Here is a 21,100-nt window from a genome sequence, read left to right on the forward strand (position 1 = left end):
TGGCCAATCCACTTAACCTGCACATCTTTGAACTGTGGGAGGATACCGGAGCACCCAGAGGAAATCCACAGACACGGGGAGGACGTGCAGACTCCGTACAGTCACCTGAGGCTGGAATTGAACCCTGGAGATGTTGGGGCACCAGTGCTAACCACTGTGCCAGCGTGCCACCCAATAGCTCCCTCAGTTTTTCTTCCCCTTTTACTCATTTTAGCACCTAACTTGTTTAACTGCAACAAATTTCTGCCTTCAATTTCTTCTTTTTAAATCTGTGCCACAGCTCTCTTCCAGCTGAGTATACCTCTTTTTACTTCCAACACTCCTGTCTTTTTTTTTAAAGTTTCTCTTTGGCTCAAGTTTTTCTTGCTCCTGAAGGCTAATCTCGCTTCATTTAACTTTCCTGTATCTTTCCAAACCTCTTGGGCAGGATTCTCCCACAATCGGCGGGATGGGCCGATGCCGGCACCAAGAACAGCACGAACCACTCCGGCATCGGGCCACCCGGAACTTCCGGAAACCTCCGACCCGGAAGGGGCTCGCAGCGGGATGATGCCAATCGTGATGGCGTACCGTCACTGACGCCGTACGGTGTCGCAGCACAAAAGACGCCACCACCGGAGACTCGGCAAAATGGCCACCAGCTGCGCAGCGCCGAGGTTCCAGGAGCGGGACATCGAGACGTTAGGAGCGGGACATCGAGACGTTAGGAGCGGGACATCGAGACGTTCCTGGACGCAGTGGAGCAGAGGAGGGAGACCCTGTACCCCGGACACGGCCGCAGGGTCGCACCACACACCAGCCGGCAGCTGTGGAGGGAGGTGGCAGAGGCCGTCAGTGCCGAGGCCGTCACAGCCAGGACAGGCAACCAGTGCCACAAGAAGGTCAATGACCTAGTCAGGGCAGCCAGGGTGAGTACCCGCGCCCCCCACCACCAGGATGGGCGGCACAGCCCTACCTGGAACCGACAAAGCTGCACCCACCCATGCAGGCTGCATTGGCAGGATGGGCTGTGAACCCATGCCAACATACACACAACCGCTGGTCTGCAAGTATATGTCCACCTACACTCGCTCAGAACAACCGACAGCGTGAGAGGACTGGAGGGGGTCAACCTGAATTGCGCCCCCTCACCGTTCATGAGGAGAGGCCCCTGGACCTTGCAGGCAGACCCAAGGACCGGGAGGTTGCGGAAGCAGAGGTCAGGGCCACAGCACCAAGTGAGACACCCCCACTGCCTTCCCCCTGCTCCCATCTCCTCTCTCCCCCTTCCCCATCTCCTCTCTCCCCCTTCCCCATCTCCTCCCCCTTCCCCCATCTCTCCTCCCCTTCCCCATCTCTCTCCCCCTTCCCCATCTCTCTCCCCCTTCCCCACATCCCGCCCTCCCCCCTGCTCCCATCTCCTCTCTCCCCCTTCCCCATCACTTCTCTCCCTGCTTCCCCTATCTCCTCTCCCTTTCCCCCATCGCTTCTCTACTCCCTTCTCCCCTTCCCCCATCTCCTCTCACCGCCCTTCCCCTTCCACCCATCTCCTCCCCCTTCCCCATCTCCTCCCCCTTCCCCATCTCCTCCCTCCTTCCCCATCTCCTTTCTACTCCCTTCTCTCCTTCTCCCATCTCCTCCCTCCCCCCTCCCCCCCCCATCTCCGCCCCCTTCCCCCATCTCCTCTCTACTCCCCTTGCCCCCTCGTCCCCCTCTGCGTGTCTAACTATGCATTCTGTGTTGTGTATTACAGGACCAAGCGTCGATCCACCTATCCCTGCACGATGCACCCCAGGACGTGCCAGGGCGCCCACAGGACAGGGAACGACCAGGGCAGTCAGGAATACAATGCCCCCACCCAATGCCGGGGAGCCCATGGGCCAGAGATAGACCCGGACCGTCAGGCATCCGCCCCCCCCATCTGGTGCCAGTGCGGCCACATTCAGCAGCGGGGAGGGCAGCCACACCACCAGGGCCTCGTCCCATTCGACCCAGGACACCCACAGGACACCCACACACAGGACACCCACACCCAGGACACCCACACCCAGGACACCCACACACAGGACCCCCACACCCAGGACACCCGCACCCAGGACCCCCACACACAGGACACCAACACCCAGGACCCCCACACCCAGGACACCCACACACAGGACACCCACACACAGGACACCCACACCCAGGACACCCACACCCAGGACACCCACACCCAGGACACCCACACACAGGACACCCACACACAGGACACCCACACCCAGGACACCCACACCCAGGACACCCACACCCAGGACACCCACACACAGGACACCCGCACACAGGACACCCACACCCAGGACACCCACACCCAGGACACCCACAGCCAGGACACCAACACCCAGGACACCCACAGCCAGGACACCAACACCCAGGACACCCACACCCAGGATATCCACACACAGGACACCCACAGCCAGGACACTGACACCCACACCCAGGACACACCCACTGAGGACACCCAACGACAGGGGACGGACGGACAGGAACACCACCACAGGGAACCCTGGACTTCGGGTCCGAGGAAGACATGGACCTCACGCCACTGCTATCTCCTACACCCTCCACCATCGCAGGGACACACCTCGGTTGGGCACTTTAGCGATGAGGCGTCTGGTACACCAACTGGTGCGCACAACACAGCCGACCCGGTACAGCAGGTGGAGGCAGGAGCATCCGAGGGGGCAGATGGTTGGACGGCAGCCCGGTCCCAGCAACCATCTGCTGCCCAGACGGGTCCCGGGTTCCTGGAGTTACCATACCCACCCATAGACCCGAGGCAGTCACGGACCCAGGAACGATCGAAGGGGGTGACGACCGGGTGGCAGCAGCTGCAGACACAGGTGGAGGAATCCACCCGCGTCCAGGAGAAGGGAGTGGGGCTGGTCATGCGTGCCACTCAGGCCAAAACCGCACGGGTGGCGTCCGCGGTGGAAGCAATGGGTCCGACGGTGTCAGACATGGGGAGCAGTATGCAAGACCTGGGGCTTTCCGTGCAAGCGGCGTCCGTAGCCCGGGACATAGCTGCTCTCTCACAGGAAGCCATGAGCCAGAGCCAGCTGCAGATCGCAGCAGCACTCAATGCCATGGCAGTCTCAGCAGGCCATCGCTGAGGGCATCGGCACCATTGCCCAGGTGCTGGCCAGCGTCGCCCAGACACAGACAGGGATGGCCAACTCCCTGAGCTCCATGGTTGCAAACTTGCAGACCCTTGTTGATACTAGGGCGGGCCTCCAGAACTGGCAGCGCCAGGTGACGGGGGTGCGTCGGGTGCTGGATCCGTTCACATCCCCGACCCATGGAGAGGTCCGGGGGCTATCGGGCACCCCGAGGGAGGAGGGGGTGCTGGGGCCCGTAGTGGGTCCCCCTGTAGGGGAGGTCCCGGAAAACTGCGACACCTCGCACTCCCCCCCCCCCCCCCCCCCCCCCACTTCCGTCCCAGGTGCATCAGGTGGGAAACGGGCAGAACAGGCTGGCAGCCCGCCATCCCGGTTGCCCGAGTCACAGCCTGGCCCATCCAGGCCGGGCCGCCCCAGGAACCGTCTGCCAAAGGGGTCTCTAGTCACAGGGCAGGAATCACAGGAGTCCGCCTCCAGTTCTGCTGCACCGTCTGGGGAACCACCTAGACGCAGTCATAGAGTTGGAAGTCCAAAGAATTAGACACTGAGTAAGATTAGTCATCGGAGCTCGGGCACATGTATGAACTGTTTGTCATTAAAATCACTTCCACACCTACAGAAGCAGCCTCTGTGCTCTGTCCGATGCATGCAGGGGTGGGGTGTGAGGTGAGCGCCAGTGTATGTGAGGGGGTGGTCGGACGTCGAGCTCAGGTGAATGTGGGCCCCCCCTCCCTCCCCAGCCATCCCGCCCCCGAGCAGACTACGGCCCCATGTGCTGCAGTGTCCAGGCCGCATGCAGGGACGGTCCAGGTGGAGGGTGTGACTGTGGCCATGAGTCAGACATTGTCTAATGATGTAGAGCCCGGCGCTCATCACAGAGCGGGTTGTCATCATCCTCCATGGCAGGCAATAGACCCGCTTCCACGGGTGACCGTGTGAGCCCTGCCCGTTGTGCCGCAGGTGGATGTGCAATGGAGGGGTGGTGTGCATGCGGGTAATGCGGTGGTGGGTGGGGTGCCATACTGTGCTGTCCATGCCCATACTCGGCGATTCCCACCTCCCCCTAGTCTGTGAACCCTACGGCGATCAACCCGTCCCGTGCCCGCTGGCCCAACTGGTGACGGTGGGCAGCCTCCCATCCTTGCCCAGCCTGTCTGAATCGTACATTGCCCCATTCTCATCATTTGCGGAGGGCTGCCTTTCGTTGTGTTGTTCCTCCCCCTCCCCCTCCTCTGCCTCCAGCACATCACCTCTCTGCTGGGCTATATTGTGGAGGACACAGAAGACCACAACAATGCGGCCGACCCTATCCGACGGGAACTGGAGGGCCCCTCCAGAGCAGTCCAGGCACCTTGTGCATCTTCATCTTCAGCAACCCAAAGCACCTCTTGACCACACCCCTGGTCGCTGCATGGGCATCATTGTATCGAGTGTCCGTCCGCGTCGGTCTGTGGCTTCCGTATAGGCGTCATCAGCCACGACCGCAATGGGTAAACCTTGTCGCCCAGCAACCAGCCCCTCAGCCGGTGGCGGGGTGGAGGGGGCGAATCCCGCTGCCCAGGCATCCTGCGGGTGCGGTCCACAGGGAACTGGATGTAGCGGTCCACGATGGCATACAGGGCGCCAGTCACTGCACGGATGCACCGGTGCCCCGACGTCTGGGAGATTCCGGACAGGTCCCCACTCGACGACTGGAACGACCCCGTGGCGGAGACGTTCAGGCCCGCTGTCATCTTGACGGCCACTGGGAGAGGGTGTCCACCCTCAGTCCCACGTGATGCCATGTGTGCCATCAGGTGGAAGATATGGGCAGTGGTTTCCCGGCTCATCCCGAGGCTCCTCGTGCATGCCCGGTCTGTGAGCTCCTGATACGACGAGCGGCGGTGGCACACACGGGGCCTCATCGGGCGTCGCCGCCGCCTCCCTGGCAAGTCCCTGCTCCAGCTCCCATAGGGCAACATGTCGAAGTGTGGGTCCCGCTACATTGGCCAACATCGCTGAGTGATGCCCAAGCATAACGGTCTGCAGGGGGTGGGTGTAGACGACATTGCCCATACCCCCCTCCGCAGCCAGGTGCCATGGGCTGCATGGTTGCGACTGTTGCCAGCTGGCACCTGGCTAGGGAAACCCCCCCCAAACTGGGCACTCCCCTCCCTGCTATCCCCTCCCCATCCCCGGCACTCCCACCCCCGGCACTCCCCTCCCCACCCCCGGCACTCCCCTTCCCACTGGCCCGGCACTCCCCTCCCTATCCCAGCACTCCCCTCCCCACCCCCGGCACTCCCCTTCCCACTGGCCCGGCACTCCCCTCCCTATCCCAGCACTCCCCTCCCTATCCCGGCACTCCCCTCCCCACCCCCGGCACTCCCGTTCCCACTGGCCCGGCACTCCCCTCCCTATCCCAGCACTCCCCTCCCTATCCCGGCACTCCCTTCCCCACCCCTGGCACTCCCCTTCCCACTGGCACGGCACTCCCCTCCCCAGCACTCCCACCCCACCACTCCCCACGCCATTAAAAACCATGCTTAATTTACGCCGGCATGGGGAATTCGGCACATCCGGGCTGGAGATTTGGGGCAGCCCCAGGGCCCATCGCGTCGTACCGCTTCCCGCGATTCTGTGAGGTGAGTGGCGCGATTCCCGTCGGTGGGATTTTTCGCCGGCTGGAGAATACGCCAGCTGGTTGGAGCGTCGGGGCGGGATTCACGCCACCCACCCCCCACCCACCCCCGGTGGGGGTCGGAGAATCCCGCCCCTTGACTTGCTGGCCACGCTGGGTTCATTACTTCATCTGCACCTCAGGTTCTGGCACTCCCTCACCAGCTCTCATTGAGTCTATTCGCTCAGAATATGGCACTCGTGTGAGTTATCCCACCTTTCCAAACTTCAATTAAATCGGGTACTCAGAGGTAGGCTGTGCCATCCAACTGGCCTACCTTGTTGCCAATATGTTATACATGTGGAACACTTCTGGCATTGTCCAGAGATCTCAGACTTTGTTAGGAACAAGAAGGTATGTATTGATAAAGAGTAACTTGGTGCCAGAGGTTTAGTAGCACTAAGCTGCCTTGAAGCACAACTCCAAGACCTTACATGCTTTCTACATGAATGCAAGATGTATTCTGCCTGAAAGAGCACTCCACCCTCTGAGGTAGTCACGCACTCTCGGTTCCCACTGGTCCCTCGGGTCAGGTGACCCTCTTTGGCTGCACTGTCTTAAAGAGACAGTTACCACAACCACTAAACTTCCACATAGGGTTCAATAAATAATCTATTCAGAATCATTCCTGAAACCATTGAATAGGGGTAGCACAGAAGCAGCTGCCAAATCTAAACTCACCATGAATTGGTGTCCTACAGATGTTTCAGAATGAATTTCCAGCAAGTTTATTCAGGGTGGGAATACCAATATGGTCAATAGATGTATGAACATTACTCACGTACTCGCAGAAAATTTCAGTAATCCAAACCCAATTTCAAATTGAAGAGAAAGAAAGGTTGTACAATCTGTAGGGTGCTTTACTTTTAGAAGTGAGAGCAATGTATCTGATTATCAGTGCCAAATAACAATGATATGCAGCACTCTCCAGAATGAGTTGAATCACAGAACAGCTGGCACTTATGCCCCTAAAACTGACCACTCTGCTGTAACAAAGTTGGCACAAAAGCAGACATTTGAACAGGATTCATAAAATTAGTCAAGCTGTGAACTATTAAATCCTTTACAAGGATTGGTGTTCAACATTAACTATATATTTGACGGTTACTCACACAAAATGGAAGGTAGGTATGAAATGTAGTTGCACAGTTGGTTGCTTCAGGTGAGGTTTTGCCTTCTGTACAGAATTCCTTCACTGAAGTCAGCTGAGGACCGTTAGATTTTTCTGATATAAAGAGGGCAATCTGAAATCGCAGGTATTTCTGTTAATTTCAGTTTTGATTTTTGTTGCTCTGAGCAACCTAAAGAAATCATACCATAAAATTAGACTAACTGTGATGTGTATACACTGAAGACAATCACTCAATCCTTATTACAACCCCAACCTGCATTGTTCAGTCCTGAGGTGTTTACCAGTGCCCTGCCCACCCACTGTTGGGGAATGCCAATGGTGGTGGGGTGAGGTCATCAGGTGGGCATTAGTTGTCCATTTACAGGCCCAGTTGGTGGTGGGGTGGGAAAGCTGCCATGGGCCTGGTCGCCATGGACGTAATCGGAGAAGTGGTGGGAGTTGGCAGGTTCCCCAACTTTCACCCCCACCTGGTTAAATGCCCCCACCCCCCACCAATTGCTAGTATCAGTGCTCCCCCCAGGTGAGCAATACCCCACAATGGGGTCGCCAGATGCAGTCCTTCAAGCCCTGCACTTTCAGGCCTGGCCTCATCAGGCCCCACCTCTTGGCAGTGTCAACCTGGCAGCCCGGGCAATGTCAACGTAACAGGGCCAAACTGGCTGTGCCAACCTGGCATATTTAAATATGCTATTCTGGCTCACACCCAGCAAGGGCATGGACCAGATCACACCAGCTAGAGCAGCTGGGTGCATCAGAAACCGGCACCTGGTGCAAATCCTGTTTTGGCTCTCTCCTGGAATTCTCCTATTTAATGTAATGAAATGTCCCATGGCACTCTCTGCAAGGAACTTGCTTTGCTGCTGTCACCTAGAGGACTATTTTCAGATAGGTCCACTGAGAGGCAGATATTTAGGTTGATTTGAGAAGGGGCAGCTCTACGAGGGTGGATGGTGGGGAAATCAATGACCATCAGAATCTAGCCAATCATCTGGGAAATAATAATCCACCCATTGTTCTCCACTATAGGAAGCGAACCAGGTAACTGCTCCATGTTTCATCTGGCACTGAGCCCTGGGGCCTGAATGTAGCAGAAATCCTGGCATGACGGAGGAAGAGAGAAGTAATTAATAATGAGATATTTTCCAGCCGGTTCAGCTTTTGACTAGAGAGTCATTTAACACACACTCATCCCCATACACATCTCAGTGACATCTTACTGTCAAACATTTGTAATCATCTAATATCTGCAGCGAGGTTCAGCACTAAATTAGTCTTCCTTCAAAATATTAACTTGTCAGTTGCTGCAACCACTGCACATCAGTTTATAACATTTGGAGGGTGAGGCTGGAGAAAATGAAAGAATAATTGTGCAGATTTATTATTTTACTGTATCCCTTTCTGAGGTACAGCAAGACCATTATAAATCTTTGTTGTAATCGTTTTCTCCCTCATCAAATCGTTGTGGTAAATTATGCTGCGCAAAAATAATTACATTTGAACAATTTATTTCTGGAAATAATGTGTGTAGAATGTTCCAGCACTGATTTAAGAAATGGGAAGGTTAAAGTGGTCTTCAATCAAAGGGCAAAATGGCCAATAATAAATTGTCAGCTCACTTTACACAACAAAATTAGAGGATAAGAAAATTAGGAAGTGTATAAAGTTGTCAATTAGCTATCGCTCTCTTGAAGTTTGCACCACTTTCAATTCTAATGAGGAATCTTATTTTCCCTATCTGATGCCACTTTCTAGACTGAAAATCTTCACGAAAAAAATGATTTTATTATTAAAATAGTCAAACTGTGATAAAATCTATTTTATAATGATTGCCGAAACGTTTCGTTCCCCCCCCCCTGTCGGCGAGATCTCTGGTCTGCAGGTATTGGCCGTGTACCACCCCATCCCGGCGTGTTCCCAGGCGGCGGATGGTGGGTGCAGGGTATGCTAAGCCCCGTAGACATCGGCAGGACCGGAACATCACACTGCTGGCCAATAGCGGGCTGCCTCTGCCACCGGACAATACGCCACGGTGCGCGCCACAGAGCTTCAGCTACCAGAAGCATACATTGAGAATTTGGCTGCGTCAAGAGGCCCTGCAGCAATCTCCTATCCTGTTAATTAAACCTGAGGATACCTAACATGTGCTCTCAGCAGGTGAAGCTCCATTGCCACCCTGAGCATAAATTTGTAAAATTTACCCTATATAGTTTATGTGACTGATAATGAGAACCCAAATGTTACATGAGAACAGATGTTAAATTGCCAAATTGCAAATCAAGTTAGATTCAATGATGTCCACGAGCAGGATTTTGAAGTTTATCTATGCTAGCAACAAAGAAGGGCTATTGTTAAACATCAATACTGAGTAGGACGGAAGGAACATTCTGATAGACTGAACATCAAATGATGTTAAAATGAGTCTCAGAACTGCTATCTCATTGAACACCGTAATGGCCCATACTTAACACTCGCTGTATATTACACAGACTCACTACTTGAACAAACAACTGAGATTCGCTGTACTTAACAGATTTATAACTTTAACTGAGATATATTGAGGCTTACTGTCGTATCCAAGATAGGGAAATATCGAGACTCATAGCTAAGAGGGGCAAATGAGAACATATGGACAGTACATCTAACCAAGAATGATTAAAGCTTACAGTACAATAGATTAATACCTGTAACTGAGACTAGGAAAATGGAAATTCAATATACATCATCAGGATCCAAAACAAAGAAAGTGATTCAAAGGGTTGGGCTGAGAGTCCATTTCACGTAGGACCTTGTCAGTTAGTAGAAGAGGAGAATGTTTACCCCACTGAACCAGGCTGCATTGAAATCCAGGTCCTATATTAATGTTTTATGTGAAATGATGTTGGCATTTTTTTTTTTTACCTATATGGTATTAAGCAGCATTTTAGTTTATTTTACAACAATAGTTTTGTAAAATAAACTAAAATAGACTTGATGACGTGAAGAGACCGTTAAATCTCACCAGAAGCCTCACAAGATTTGCGACGCTCGGAAAGACTCGCTAGATCTCATGGAATCTCGTGAGATGCAGTGACCTGGATCTCCCTTTGCTGGGGGATGTCCATGTCTGAGCCAGATTATCCCAGTGCCCGGGAACTAATGGCCTCCCCAGTGAGGTCTCAACCCAGCGAGGATGCCGTTTAGCAGTGGTCCACACAAACGTGGGGCGAGAGGTTCTCCCAGTCCATTGGAGCCCATTCCCCCGTCCCCAAGTGGCCGGGCTCTGAGCAGGGTGGAACCCTGGCACTATTAGGATGCCCAGATGGCACTGCCAGTGTGCCAGATTGCCCGTGGCAGGGATCGGGCCTGCTGTTCCCTGCTCTTCAGGGGTGGGGGGCTCGAGGGCCCGCTAAGCGGTGAGATGGGGGGGGGGGGGGGCATCTGGAGGCCGTAATGAAGTGATGAAGTGGCCGAGGGGGCTGAGAGATCGGGCTGGTATTCAAAAGCGGCATCCGATTTCTCCCTGCACTGCCGAGCTCAGGAAGTGAGGTAAGCGAGGCCTCAGTGAGGTCTTCCCAACAGAGGCAGAAAACCCCAAAATTCTGTTTGATAACGGGGTCGTACTCGGTGCTGCAGGTTCCAAGAAACACGCCGCTATTTGTGCCTTAACAGGACTCTTTTTTTCATCTCGTTATACATCACATAGACAACCTGCAGGTTAGAGGCAATAATAATTGCAGCTTCCTAATAATTACTTCAGTACATGGAAATGTTTTAAAGATTATCAATAATTTGTAGTATTTTACTAAACATAGTCTTATCCATCGCATACCTCATGTTTCAAGTCTATTGTAAAATCTGCAAAAGGTTTTTCAATCTTCAGTTGTTTTGCAAGTCTGTTGGTGTAACAGAAATGGAAAAAAATTAATCTAGGACAAAACTGTTTGAGATTGAATATATTTTTGAGACATAGTTAACTTCAATGTATTATGGCATCCCTGAAAAGTGCACCATCTTAAATAATTTTCTTATAAGATCATTACCGTCATAGTTTCTATGGGTCTGCCGAAGATGCTGCAGCCAAAGTGAAACGTACATAAAACACAAACTCAAAATATAGTTTGTAACCTTGCATTACTTAGTGGAACTTTTTAAAGTTAAATTGGTAGCAATATTTTCTCCTCTTGATGTACATCAGAAATTATAGCCATGAGAAAAAAAAGTTTACTTTTCTTCGACCACAAAGACGATAGCGTGATTTTTGAACGATCAAGAGTAGAGGTCAGCATCCCTGACTTGTAGCCCACAAGATTTTCTGTCCGTTAAAATCAATGGATGGAAAATTATGCAGGAGTGTAATTTGGGGAGGGATTTACTGAAAGGCAGCACAGCGCAACCGGTACCTGAATTGAATCAGATGTATTCAAAGAGACTGAGGGAATTAAGGGAGGAAATTGAAGAGACACTGATCATAATATTTCAATTCTCCTCGGTTCCTCAGTTATAGGATAAAAGGGTGCTCAGAAAAAGATAAACTCAGCAAGTTCAGGCCATTCAGTTTAACCTCAGTGGTTGGGTGAGTGCCGTTCAGTACTGGTCCCCACAAATGGCCACTTTTGTTTGCAGCTGCATCAAGCTGTGCGTGGACTCCGTTATGCAAACACCAAGTGTCACTACATACTGAGGTTCTACCTGTCCCCGGTGTTACAAAGGATGGGCCTGGCCTCATTGCCGCGGAACACTCCAAGTAGTTGGACCGTGCGGTACCACCTGTCCCTCGTGGAAAATTTTTTGAAGAAAAACACCTTTGACCACAAGGCAATGAAGCAGTGGTCAGCACGTAATGTCCTCGAGGCCCTCAGGGAAAAGGAGACTATGGAGAACGTTGGATGGTTCCCTGAGCCGAACGCCTCATCACCAGAACTTACAAACAAGCACCAGAACCTAGCTTGGCTGGTGGTGAGAAGGGCCCTCCCCGTCAGATTCTTCATGTACACCCGAAGGCTCAGCGCCGTTGCACGCTGCCCTCGGAGTGGCTGTGGGGGAAATGAGAAGGTCGCCCACCTCCTTGTGGAATGTGCCTTTGCAAAGAAGGTCTGGAGAGAGATGCAGTGGTATTTGTCAAGGTTCATCCCGAACAGCTCTGTGACACAGGACTCTGTGCTCTACGGACTGTTTCCGGGGACACACACCGAGACAAACATCAACTGCTGCTGGAAGGTCATCAACTCAGTGAAAGACGCTCTTTGGTTTGCCTGAAACTTGCTGATCTTCCAGTGCAAAGAATTGTCCTCGACCGAGTGTTGCAGACTGGCACATTCCAAGGTCCAGGACTACGTGCTGAGGGACGCACTCAAGCTTGGGGCAGCTGCCGCCAAGGCGCAATGGGGAAAGACCACTGTGTAAGGTCTCACCAGCAAATGTACACCGAGGGGTGGTTAACAGTGTAAAACCTCTTGGTCTGGGTCATTAACACTCCAATGTATAAAAGAAACATGACAATGTAAATATTTAAGAAAGAATTAAGCATGGGAACCTGGATTGTAGTTTTGATGGGAACCTGGATTGTAGTTTTGGGGTACGGGAGATTGAGAGTATAGAGGTCAGGAGCACAGATTTGACTTCGGAGGAGGGTGCCAGTGTTCAGGTAGGTGGTTTGAAGTGTGTCTACTTCAATGCCAGGAGTATACGAAATAAGGTAGGGGAACTGGCAGCATGGGTTGGTACCTGGGACTTCGATGTTGTGGCCATTTCAGAGACATGGATAGAGCAGGGACAGGAATGGTTGTTGCAGGTTCCGGGGTTTAGGTGTTTTAGTGAGCTCAGAGAAGGGGGCAAAAGAGGGGGAGGTGTGGCGCTGCTAGTCAAGGACAGTATTACGGTGGCGGAAAGGATGCTAGATGGGGACTCTTCTTCTGAGGTAGTATGGGCTGAGGTTAGAAACAGGAAAGGAGGGGTCACCCTGTTGGGAGTTTTCTATAGGCCACCTAATAGTTCTAGGGATGTAGAGGAAAGGATGGCGAAGATGATTCTGGAAAAGAGCGAAAGTAACAGGGTAGTTGTTATGGGAGACTTTAACTTTCCAAATATTGACTGGAAAAGATATAGTTCGAGTACATTAGATGGGTCATTCTTTGTACAATGTGTGCAGGAGGGTTTCCTGACACAATATGTTGACAGGCCAACAAGAGGCGAGGCCACATTGGATTTGGTTTTGGGTAATGAACCAGGCCAGGTGTTAGATCTGGACAGCGCCGGCCCTAGGGTTGCTGGCGCCCCGGGCAAGCTCAACTTCGGCGCCCTGGGGGGGGGGGGCCGAGGGCGGGGCCGGGGGGGGCGAGGAGGCGGGGCGGGCAGACCCATGGGGGGGCGCGGACCCGAGAAGGGGGGGCGGACCCGAGAAGGGGGGGGCGGACCCGAGAAGGGGGGGGCGGACCCGAGAAGGGGGGAGCGGACCGAGCGGGGGTCGGACCGAGGGGGCGGACCGGGGGGGGCCGCCCTGGGGGAGGGCGGCCACCGCGCATGCGCTGGTTGGCACCGGCCCAACTGCGCATGCGCGGGACCCGAGTCTCTGGCGCCCCCTAGCACATGGCGCCCCGGGCGACTGCCCGAGTTGCCGGTGCCTTGAGCCGGCCCTGGATCTGGAGGTAGGTGAGCACTTTGGAAACAGTGACCACAATTCGGTGACCTTTACGTTAGTGATGGAAAGGGATAAGTATACCCCGCAGGGCAAGAGTTATAGCTGGGGGAAGGGCAATTATGATGCCATTAGACATGACTTAGGATGTGTTGGTTGGAGAAGTAGGCTGCAAGGGTTGGGCACACTGGATATGTGGAGCTTGTTCAAGGAACAGCTATTGCATGTTCTTGATAAGTACGTACCAGTCAGGCAGGGAGGAAGGGGTCGAGCGAGGGAACCGTGGTTTACCAAAGAAGTGGAATCTCTTGTTAAGAGGAAGAAGGAGGCCTATGTGAAGATGAGGCGTGAAGTTTCAGTTGGGGCGCTTGATAGTTACAAGGAAGCGAGGAAAGATCTAAAGAGAGAGCTGAGACGAGCAAGGAGGGGACATGAGAAGTCTTTGGCAGGTAGGATCAAGGAAACCCAAAAGCTTTCTATAGGTATGTCAGGAATAAAAGAATGACTAGGGTAAGAGTAGGGCCAGTCAAGGACAGTGGTGGGAAGTTGTGTGTGGAGGCTGAGGAAATAAGCGAGATACTAAATGAATACTTTTCGTCAGTATTCACTCAAGAAAAAGATAATATTGTGGAGGAGAATGCTGAGACCCAGGCTATTAGAATAGATGGCATTGAGGTGCGTAGGGAAGAAGTGTTGGCAATTCTGGACAAGGTGAAAATAGATAAGTCCCCGGGGCCGGATGGGATTTATCCTAGGATTCTCTGGGAAGCCAGGGAAGAGATTGCTGAGCCTTTGGCTTTGATTTTTAGGTCATCATTGGCTACAGGAATAGTGCCAGAGGATTGGAGGATAGCAAATGTGGTCCCTTTGTTCAAGAAGGAGAGTAGAGATAACCCCGGTAACTATAGGCCGGTGAGCCTAACGTCTGTGGTGGGTAAAGTCTTGGAGAGGATTATAAAAGATACGATTTATAATCATCTAGATAGGAATAATATGATTAGGGACAGTCAGCATGGTTTTGTGAAGGGTAAGTCATGCCTCACAAACCTTATCGAGTTCTTTGAGAAGGTGATTGAACAGGTAGACGAGGGTAGAGCAGTTGATGTGGTGTATATGGATTTCAGTAAAGCGTTTGATAAGGTTCCCCACGGTCGGCTATTGCAGAAAATACGGAGGCTGGGGATTGAGGGTGATTTAGAGATGTGGATCAGAAATTGGCTAGTTGAAAGAAGACAGAGAGTGGTAGTTGATGGGAAATGTTCAGAATGGAGTTCAGTTACGAGTGGCGTACCACAAGGATCTGTTCTGGGGCCGTTGCTGTTTGTCATTTTATAAATGACCTAGAGGAGGGCGCAGAAGGATGGGTGAGTAAATTTGCAGACGACACTAAAGTCTAGAGTAGACTGTGCGGAAGGATGTTGCAGGTTACAGAGGGACATAGATAAGCTGCAGAGATGGGCTGAGAGGTGGCAAATGGAGTTTAATGTGGAGAAGTGTGAGGTGATTCACTTTGGAAAGAATAACAGGAATGTGGAATATTTGGCTAATGGTAAAATTCTTGGTAGTGTGGATGAGCAGAGGGATCTCGGTGTCCATGTACATAGATCCCTGAAAGTTGCCACCCAGGTTGATAGGGTTGTGAAGAAGGCCTATGGTGTGTTGGCCTTTATTGGTAGAGGGATTGAGTTCCGGAGCCATGAGGTCATGTTGCAGTTGTACAAAACTCTAGTACAGCCGCATTTGGAGTATTGCGTACAGTTCTGGTCGCCTCATTATAGGAAGGACGTGGAAGCTTTGGAACGGGTGCATTGGAGATTTACCAGGATGTTGCCTGGTATGGAGGGAAAATCTTATGAGGAAAGGCTGATGGACTTGAGGTTGTTTTCGTTAGAGAAGAAGGTTAAGAGGTGACTTAATAGAGGCATACAAAATGATCAGAGGGTTAGATAGGGTGGACAGCGAGAGCCTTCTCCCGCGGATGGAGGTGGCTAGCACGAGGGGACATAGCCTTAAATTGAGGGGTAATAGATATAGGACAGAGGTCAGAGGTGGGTTTTTTACGCAAAGAGTGGTGAGGCCGTGGAATGCCCTACCTGCAACAGTAGTGAACTCGCCAACATTGAGGGCATTTAAAAATTTATTGGATAAGCATATGGATGATAAGGGCATAGTGTAGGTTAGATGGCTTTTAGATTTTTTCCATGTCGGTGCAACATTGAGGGCCGAAGGGCCTGTACTGCGCTGTATCGTTCTATGTTCTATAACGTAATGAGGGATATGTGTGTAATGTCATACCAATTGAATGGAAGACAAGTGAATGTGTAACTTTGATGGGAATGTACGGTCAAGACAATTCGAAATGTTCTGTAATGTTTATTCGAGATTTTATGAATAAAGTATATTTTTTGGGAAAAAAAACTGGTCTCCACAAATGGGATCGAGACAAAATGGCACTCGTGGGGATATCCCAGGAGATTGGAGGCCCCCAGGTGCATGCCCTCTATGCAGGGCGGTACTCTGGTGCTGCTGATGTCATCTGTTATCCTGGAAGTTCCAGCCTGGCACCCTGGCAGTGCCAACTTGATGCCAGATTGGCACTGCCCCTTGATTGGAAAAAAAATTGGGTACTCTAAATTTATGTTTTAAAAAAATGTATTACGTGCCCTAAATCACAAAATATAGAGTGGCCCTGTTGCAAACCTGTATCCAAAGAGTCAGGTATTGAGGGATCCAATTTATAATACCAGATTTGTTGACTTGCCTGGTATCACTTTCAACACTGGCACCAAACTCCGCCTACCACCTCCTCCATGTTATCACACCAAATGAGATATACATTTAAAAATTAATTTACAGGATGTGGGCGTCACTGGTTAGGCCGCCATTTATTGCTCATCCCTAGTTGACCCACAGAAGGTAGTGGTGAGTTGCCTTATTGAGCCACTGCAGTCCCAGAGGTGTAGGTACACCCATTGTGCTGTTGGGGACAGTGAAGGAACGGCGATATATTTCCAAGTCAAGGTGGTGTGTGACTTGGAGAGGAACATCAAGGTGGTGGGGTTCCCAGGTATCTGTTGCTCTTGCCCTTCTAGATGGTAGTGGTCATGGGTTTGGAAGATGCTGGGCAGGATTCTCCATTCGCCAATGCCGAAATCTGGGCATGCGAACGGGCGAAGAATAGCTCCTGGTCCCCAAATTGCGTCAGCTGCCGGTTTGACGCCGAATCGGGATGCTCTGCCTCCGATGGGCCGAGTTCCCGATGGCACGGTCTACATGTGCTCTCACAAATCGTGAACCTAGCATGGTGGCTTCTGAGAGAGAGAGAAATCTCCCAGCGTGTACGGACTATGCCCAGCACCGCCATCCTTCCCCGACAGCCGTGCCGCTCGCCGGGGGACTTCTGTCAGGGCCATGGGGAGTGGGAGGTGGCCAGGAGGTGGGCTGTGGGGTCAGGGTGGACGGGCACACAACACCATTACCACAGCCAGCAAGGCAGCTATGTGGTTGCACATGCCGCTGACAGCCCGCTATAAACCTGGTGCCCTGGGTTGTATAGGTGACCCCGGATGCCCTCTGGCCTCAGCCAACCCTTCAGCTTTATGGGCGCTCCATCGCAACCTGTCCCATCTTTTTAGCCGTGATCAGTGTGTGTGTGTGTGTGTATATGTGTGTGTGTGTGTACGGGGGGGGGGGTGTATAGTTTAAGCGCGGCTCAGCTTGTCAGCCCTGCGCGTGTCCACCATGGGCCGGCGATTCCCACGCCGCTTTTCATGGGTTTTCTTTGTGTTCCAAGTGGTACCGATGCTAGCCCCTCACCGGTAGCGGAATCGGTGCAAGTGTGGCGCTAATTATTCTGATATGAAACTCCACAGATTCTCCATTGGCGTCTGCACTTAACTCAGGATCGGAGCATCGAGCCCAGTGTCTAAGGAATCTTGATGTGTACTGCAGTGCATCTTGTAGATGGTACACACTGTGCATTGATGGTAAAGGGCATGAATGTTAGTGGATGGAGTGACAATCAAGATGGCTGTTTTGTCCTGGGTGGTGTTGAGCTTCATGACTGTTGGTGATGCTGCACTGATTCAGGCAAGTGGAAAGATTTCCATCATATTCCTGACTTGTGCCTTGCAACTGGTAGACAGGCTTCGGGAGTCAGGAGGTGAGTTATTCTCTATAGGATTCCTGGCTCCTGTCCAGCTCGTAAGGGACATTTATTGTAAGGGAGCTCTGAGGAAGAGCCATACGGAGTTGAAATATTAACTCTTTCTCCGCAGATACTGCCAGACCTGCTGAGTCTTTACAGCATTTTCTGTTCGGCGATGGTGGAGGGTTTGAATGTATGTGGAAGGGGGGGCAATCAAGTGGGCTGCTTTGTCCTGCATAGTGTCGAGCTTATTGAGTGTTGTTGCAGCTGCACTCATCCAGGCAAGTGGAGAGCATTCCATTACACTCCTGACTTGTGCCTTGTAGATGGTGGACAGGCTTTGGGGGGTCAGGGGGTGAGTTACTCACCGTAGGATTCCTAGCCTTTGACCTGCCCTGGTAGCCCCCAGGATGTTGATTGTGGGGAATTCAGTGATGGTAATGCCATTGAATGTCAAGGTGCAATGGTTAGATCGTTTCTTGCAGGAGATGGCCATTGCTTAGCACTTGCGTGGTGCAAATGTAACTTGCCACTTGTCAGCCCAAGCCTGGATATTGTCCAGGTCTTGCTGCATTTGGAAAAAGATTGCTTCATTATCTGAGGAGTTGCGAATGTAACTGAACATTGTGCAGTCATCCGCAAACATCCCCACTTCTGACCTCATGATGGAAGGCAGGTCATTGATGAAGCAGCTGAAGATGGTTGGGCATAGGACACTACCCTGAGGAACTGCTGAGGTGATGTCCTGGAGCTGAGATGATTGACCTGAAATTTTATTTTAAAATCTGACACAATTAAAAAGATGTTTCATGTTATTGTAATACGATGGCAGCTTTGATTAACACAGTTAATTGAGGCTTACAAGATGGCCTTAAAAAACTATGTATTGAGTTTGTCAGGAACCTGTATAAAAGACTTGTCAAATTACCACACTGATGCCAAATCCAAAGTAAACTATTTAAACTTTCACAAATACACCAAAATGCTGTAATAAATTCACCTGATAAGATACTACAGCCACTGAAGTTAATGCTAATCCACATTGTGCTTTTGTATAAGTGGTGTTGAAATCCAAAGGGCGAAATTCTCCGACCCCCACGACGGGTCGGAGAATAGCGGGAGGGCCTTCCCGACATTTTTCCCGCCCTCCCGCTATTCTCCCCCACCCAACTCCCGACCCGAATCGCTGCCGCCGTATTTTTACGGCCGGCAGCGATTCACAGCTGTTCGATGGGCCGAAGTCCCAGCCCTTTACGCCGTTTTTACGAACGGCAAACACACCTAGTCTGGCCGTTCGTAAAAACGGCGTCACAAACTCGCTTTTCATAACCATGGCACCGATTGGCACGGCAGTACCACGGCCGTGCCAAGGGTGCCATGGGCCCGCGATCGGTGGGCACCGATCGCGGGCAGCGGGCCCGATGCCCGCGCACTCTTTCTCCTTCCGCCGCCCCGCAGTATCCATTCGCGGGGCGGCTGAGGGGCAACCCGGCCCGCGCATGCGCGGGTTTCGCGCAAATACGCGATGACGTCATCCGCGCATGCGCGGGTTGGAGTCTTCCAATCCGCGCATGCGCGGCTGACGTCATATGACGCGTCAGCCGGCGCTAACTCCGGCAAGCGGGCTTAACGATATTCGTTAAGCCCGTCATGCCGGAGCCTACAGCGTCGGGCTGCTAGCCCCGACCGGGGACCAGAATCGGTTCCCGGTCGGGAAGGGGCGCGCTTTGACGCCAGCGGGTTTGACGCCAGCTTTACGATTTCTCCCGTTTTGGGAGAATCGTGCCCTTAAAATGTTTGAAACATCCATTTTGAGTTTCAGCAGAAACATGCCACTTTTAAAAGAAACGGGGGTGAGGAAATGTAATGCAATCTTTGATTAATCATACTGAAGGATTTTAAAATTATTAACATGATGGCAACAAATATTAGGAAGGTGATTGACAAATTGCATCAGAACATATGAGTACATTCACAATTTTGGCACACAATTATGTGGCAAAATTTAAATTCATTGAAATGAACTGGCAAGAGCGTTATTCAATTCTTGAAAAACCTCAGAATAATAGAGGATAAGGAGGATAGGCCTGAGCGAGAATAGTGCTGGATTTCCATTTTTACGGCGGCGGGGCAGCCTCTTCCAGTCCTGCCCCTTTCAATGGGGTTACCCGTTCGCATCTTCCGCGCATGGTGGCACAGTGGTTAGCACTGCTGCCTCACAGCACCAGGGACCCAGATTCAATTCCAGCCTTGGGTCACTGTTAGTGTGGAGCATGTACGTTCTCCCCATGACTGCGTGGGTTTCATTTGGGTGCTCAAATTTCCTCCCACAGTCCAAACATGTGCAGGTTAGGTGGATTGGCCATGCTAAATTCCCCCATAGTGTCCAGGAATGTGCAGGTTAGGTTATGGGGTCACAGAGACAGGGCAGGGTGAACGGGGGAGTAGACATGGTAGAGTGCTCATTTGAAGGGTCTGTTCAGACTTGATGGGCCAAATGGCCTCCTTCTGCACTGTAGGGATTCTATGATTCTATTCTATGGTCTTGGGCCGCCTCTTCTTCACCTACCTAAAACAGCAGCCATTTGCTTATTCAGTGCTAGGTGCTTTCTATAAGTTAATTTTAATCTTGCTGTGATTACATTTCCAATATAATGCTACTGTTGCAGAATTGGAGGGAGGTCTTGTGACACAGTGGGTGGCGTTTCTGCCTCTGAGCCAGAAGCCCCAAGTTCGAGCCTCATGCCCAGGATTTGATGGCCAAACACACCAATGACTGATGGCAAGAGGGGGAGAGACTCATGGTCAGCCATGCTTGATTTGGAGTGGCACCTCTCAAGCTATAAGCACCAGGCGACAGCTATGGAAACAGAAGTAAGTCTGCCTGGCGCAGCACTGGGTGTGGTGAGTGAATTGGAACTGCAGAATTGAGTCGTCACAATTTACTGCAAAGGTGTATTCTCTACTGTATCACCACATGTTAATTAAAATTGACCGTGTCACCTACCTGTTAACAAGTGGAATACTCAAAGCCCAGCCAGCAGCAAAATCTGGATATTTAAAAACCACTGGATCCTCAGCAAAAGCGTAATGGTGAATAATCGTAGATTGTTCATCATACAGTGCCTTTCCTAAAAACCATTCCTGTAACAAATATATTACATATAGTTTAAAATCAAAGGAATATATTGTTCCAGTGTCTGATTTAAATATATTTGACCGCCTGAATAAAACACTTGTCTGAAAAAATGGATTATTGGTCAGTTAGAGGTTAATTAGAAGAGACTGCATTTGACAGTTTTATATTTATTCTATTCTTATTCTATCAGACAGCTTTGAAGTGAAACGGTTAATTAAACAAAAGCAAGACCAAACTACATCAACTGAACATTGTCTGAAATTATAATTATGGTGA

At 51.4% G+C, this 21,100-nt stretch overlaps 1 protein-coding gene across 1 annotated transcript in view; it reads right to left on the minus strand.

Annotated features, from left to right (window-relative positions):
• Positions 1–21,100, minus strand: part of b3glcta (beta 3-glucosyltransferase a) — a 258,971-nt gene that overhangs the window by 116,652 nt on the left and 121,219 nt on the right. The window contains exons 7-9 of the mRNA XM_038818599.1: positions 20,693–20,829; positions 10,734–10,797; positions 6,906–7,037 (exon numbers count right to left, since the gene is read on the minus strand). Of these exons, the coding sequence (XP_038674527.1) occupies positions 6,906–7,037; positions 10,734–10,797; positions 20,693–20,829 (333 nt within the window). The remainder of the gene's footprint in view (positions 1–6,905; positions 7,038–10,733; positions 10,798–20,692; positions 20,830–21,100) is intronic.

Source organism: Scyliorhinus canicula, chromosome 14, assembly GCF_902713615.1.
Source record: "Scyliorhinus canicula chromosome 14, sScyCan1.1, whole genome shotgun sequence".
Taxonomy (NCBI): Eukaryota; Metazoa; Chordata; class Chondrichthyes; order Carcharhiniformes; family Scyliorhinidae; genus Scyliorhinus; species Scyliorhinus canicula.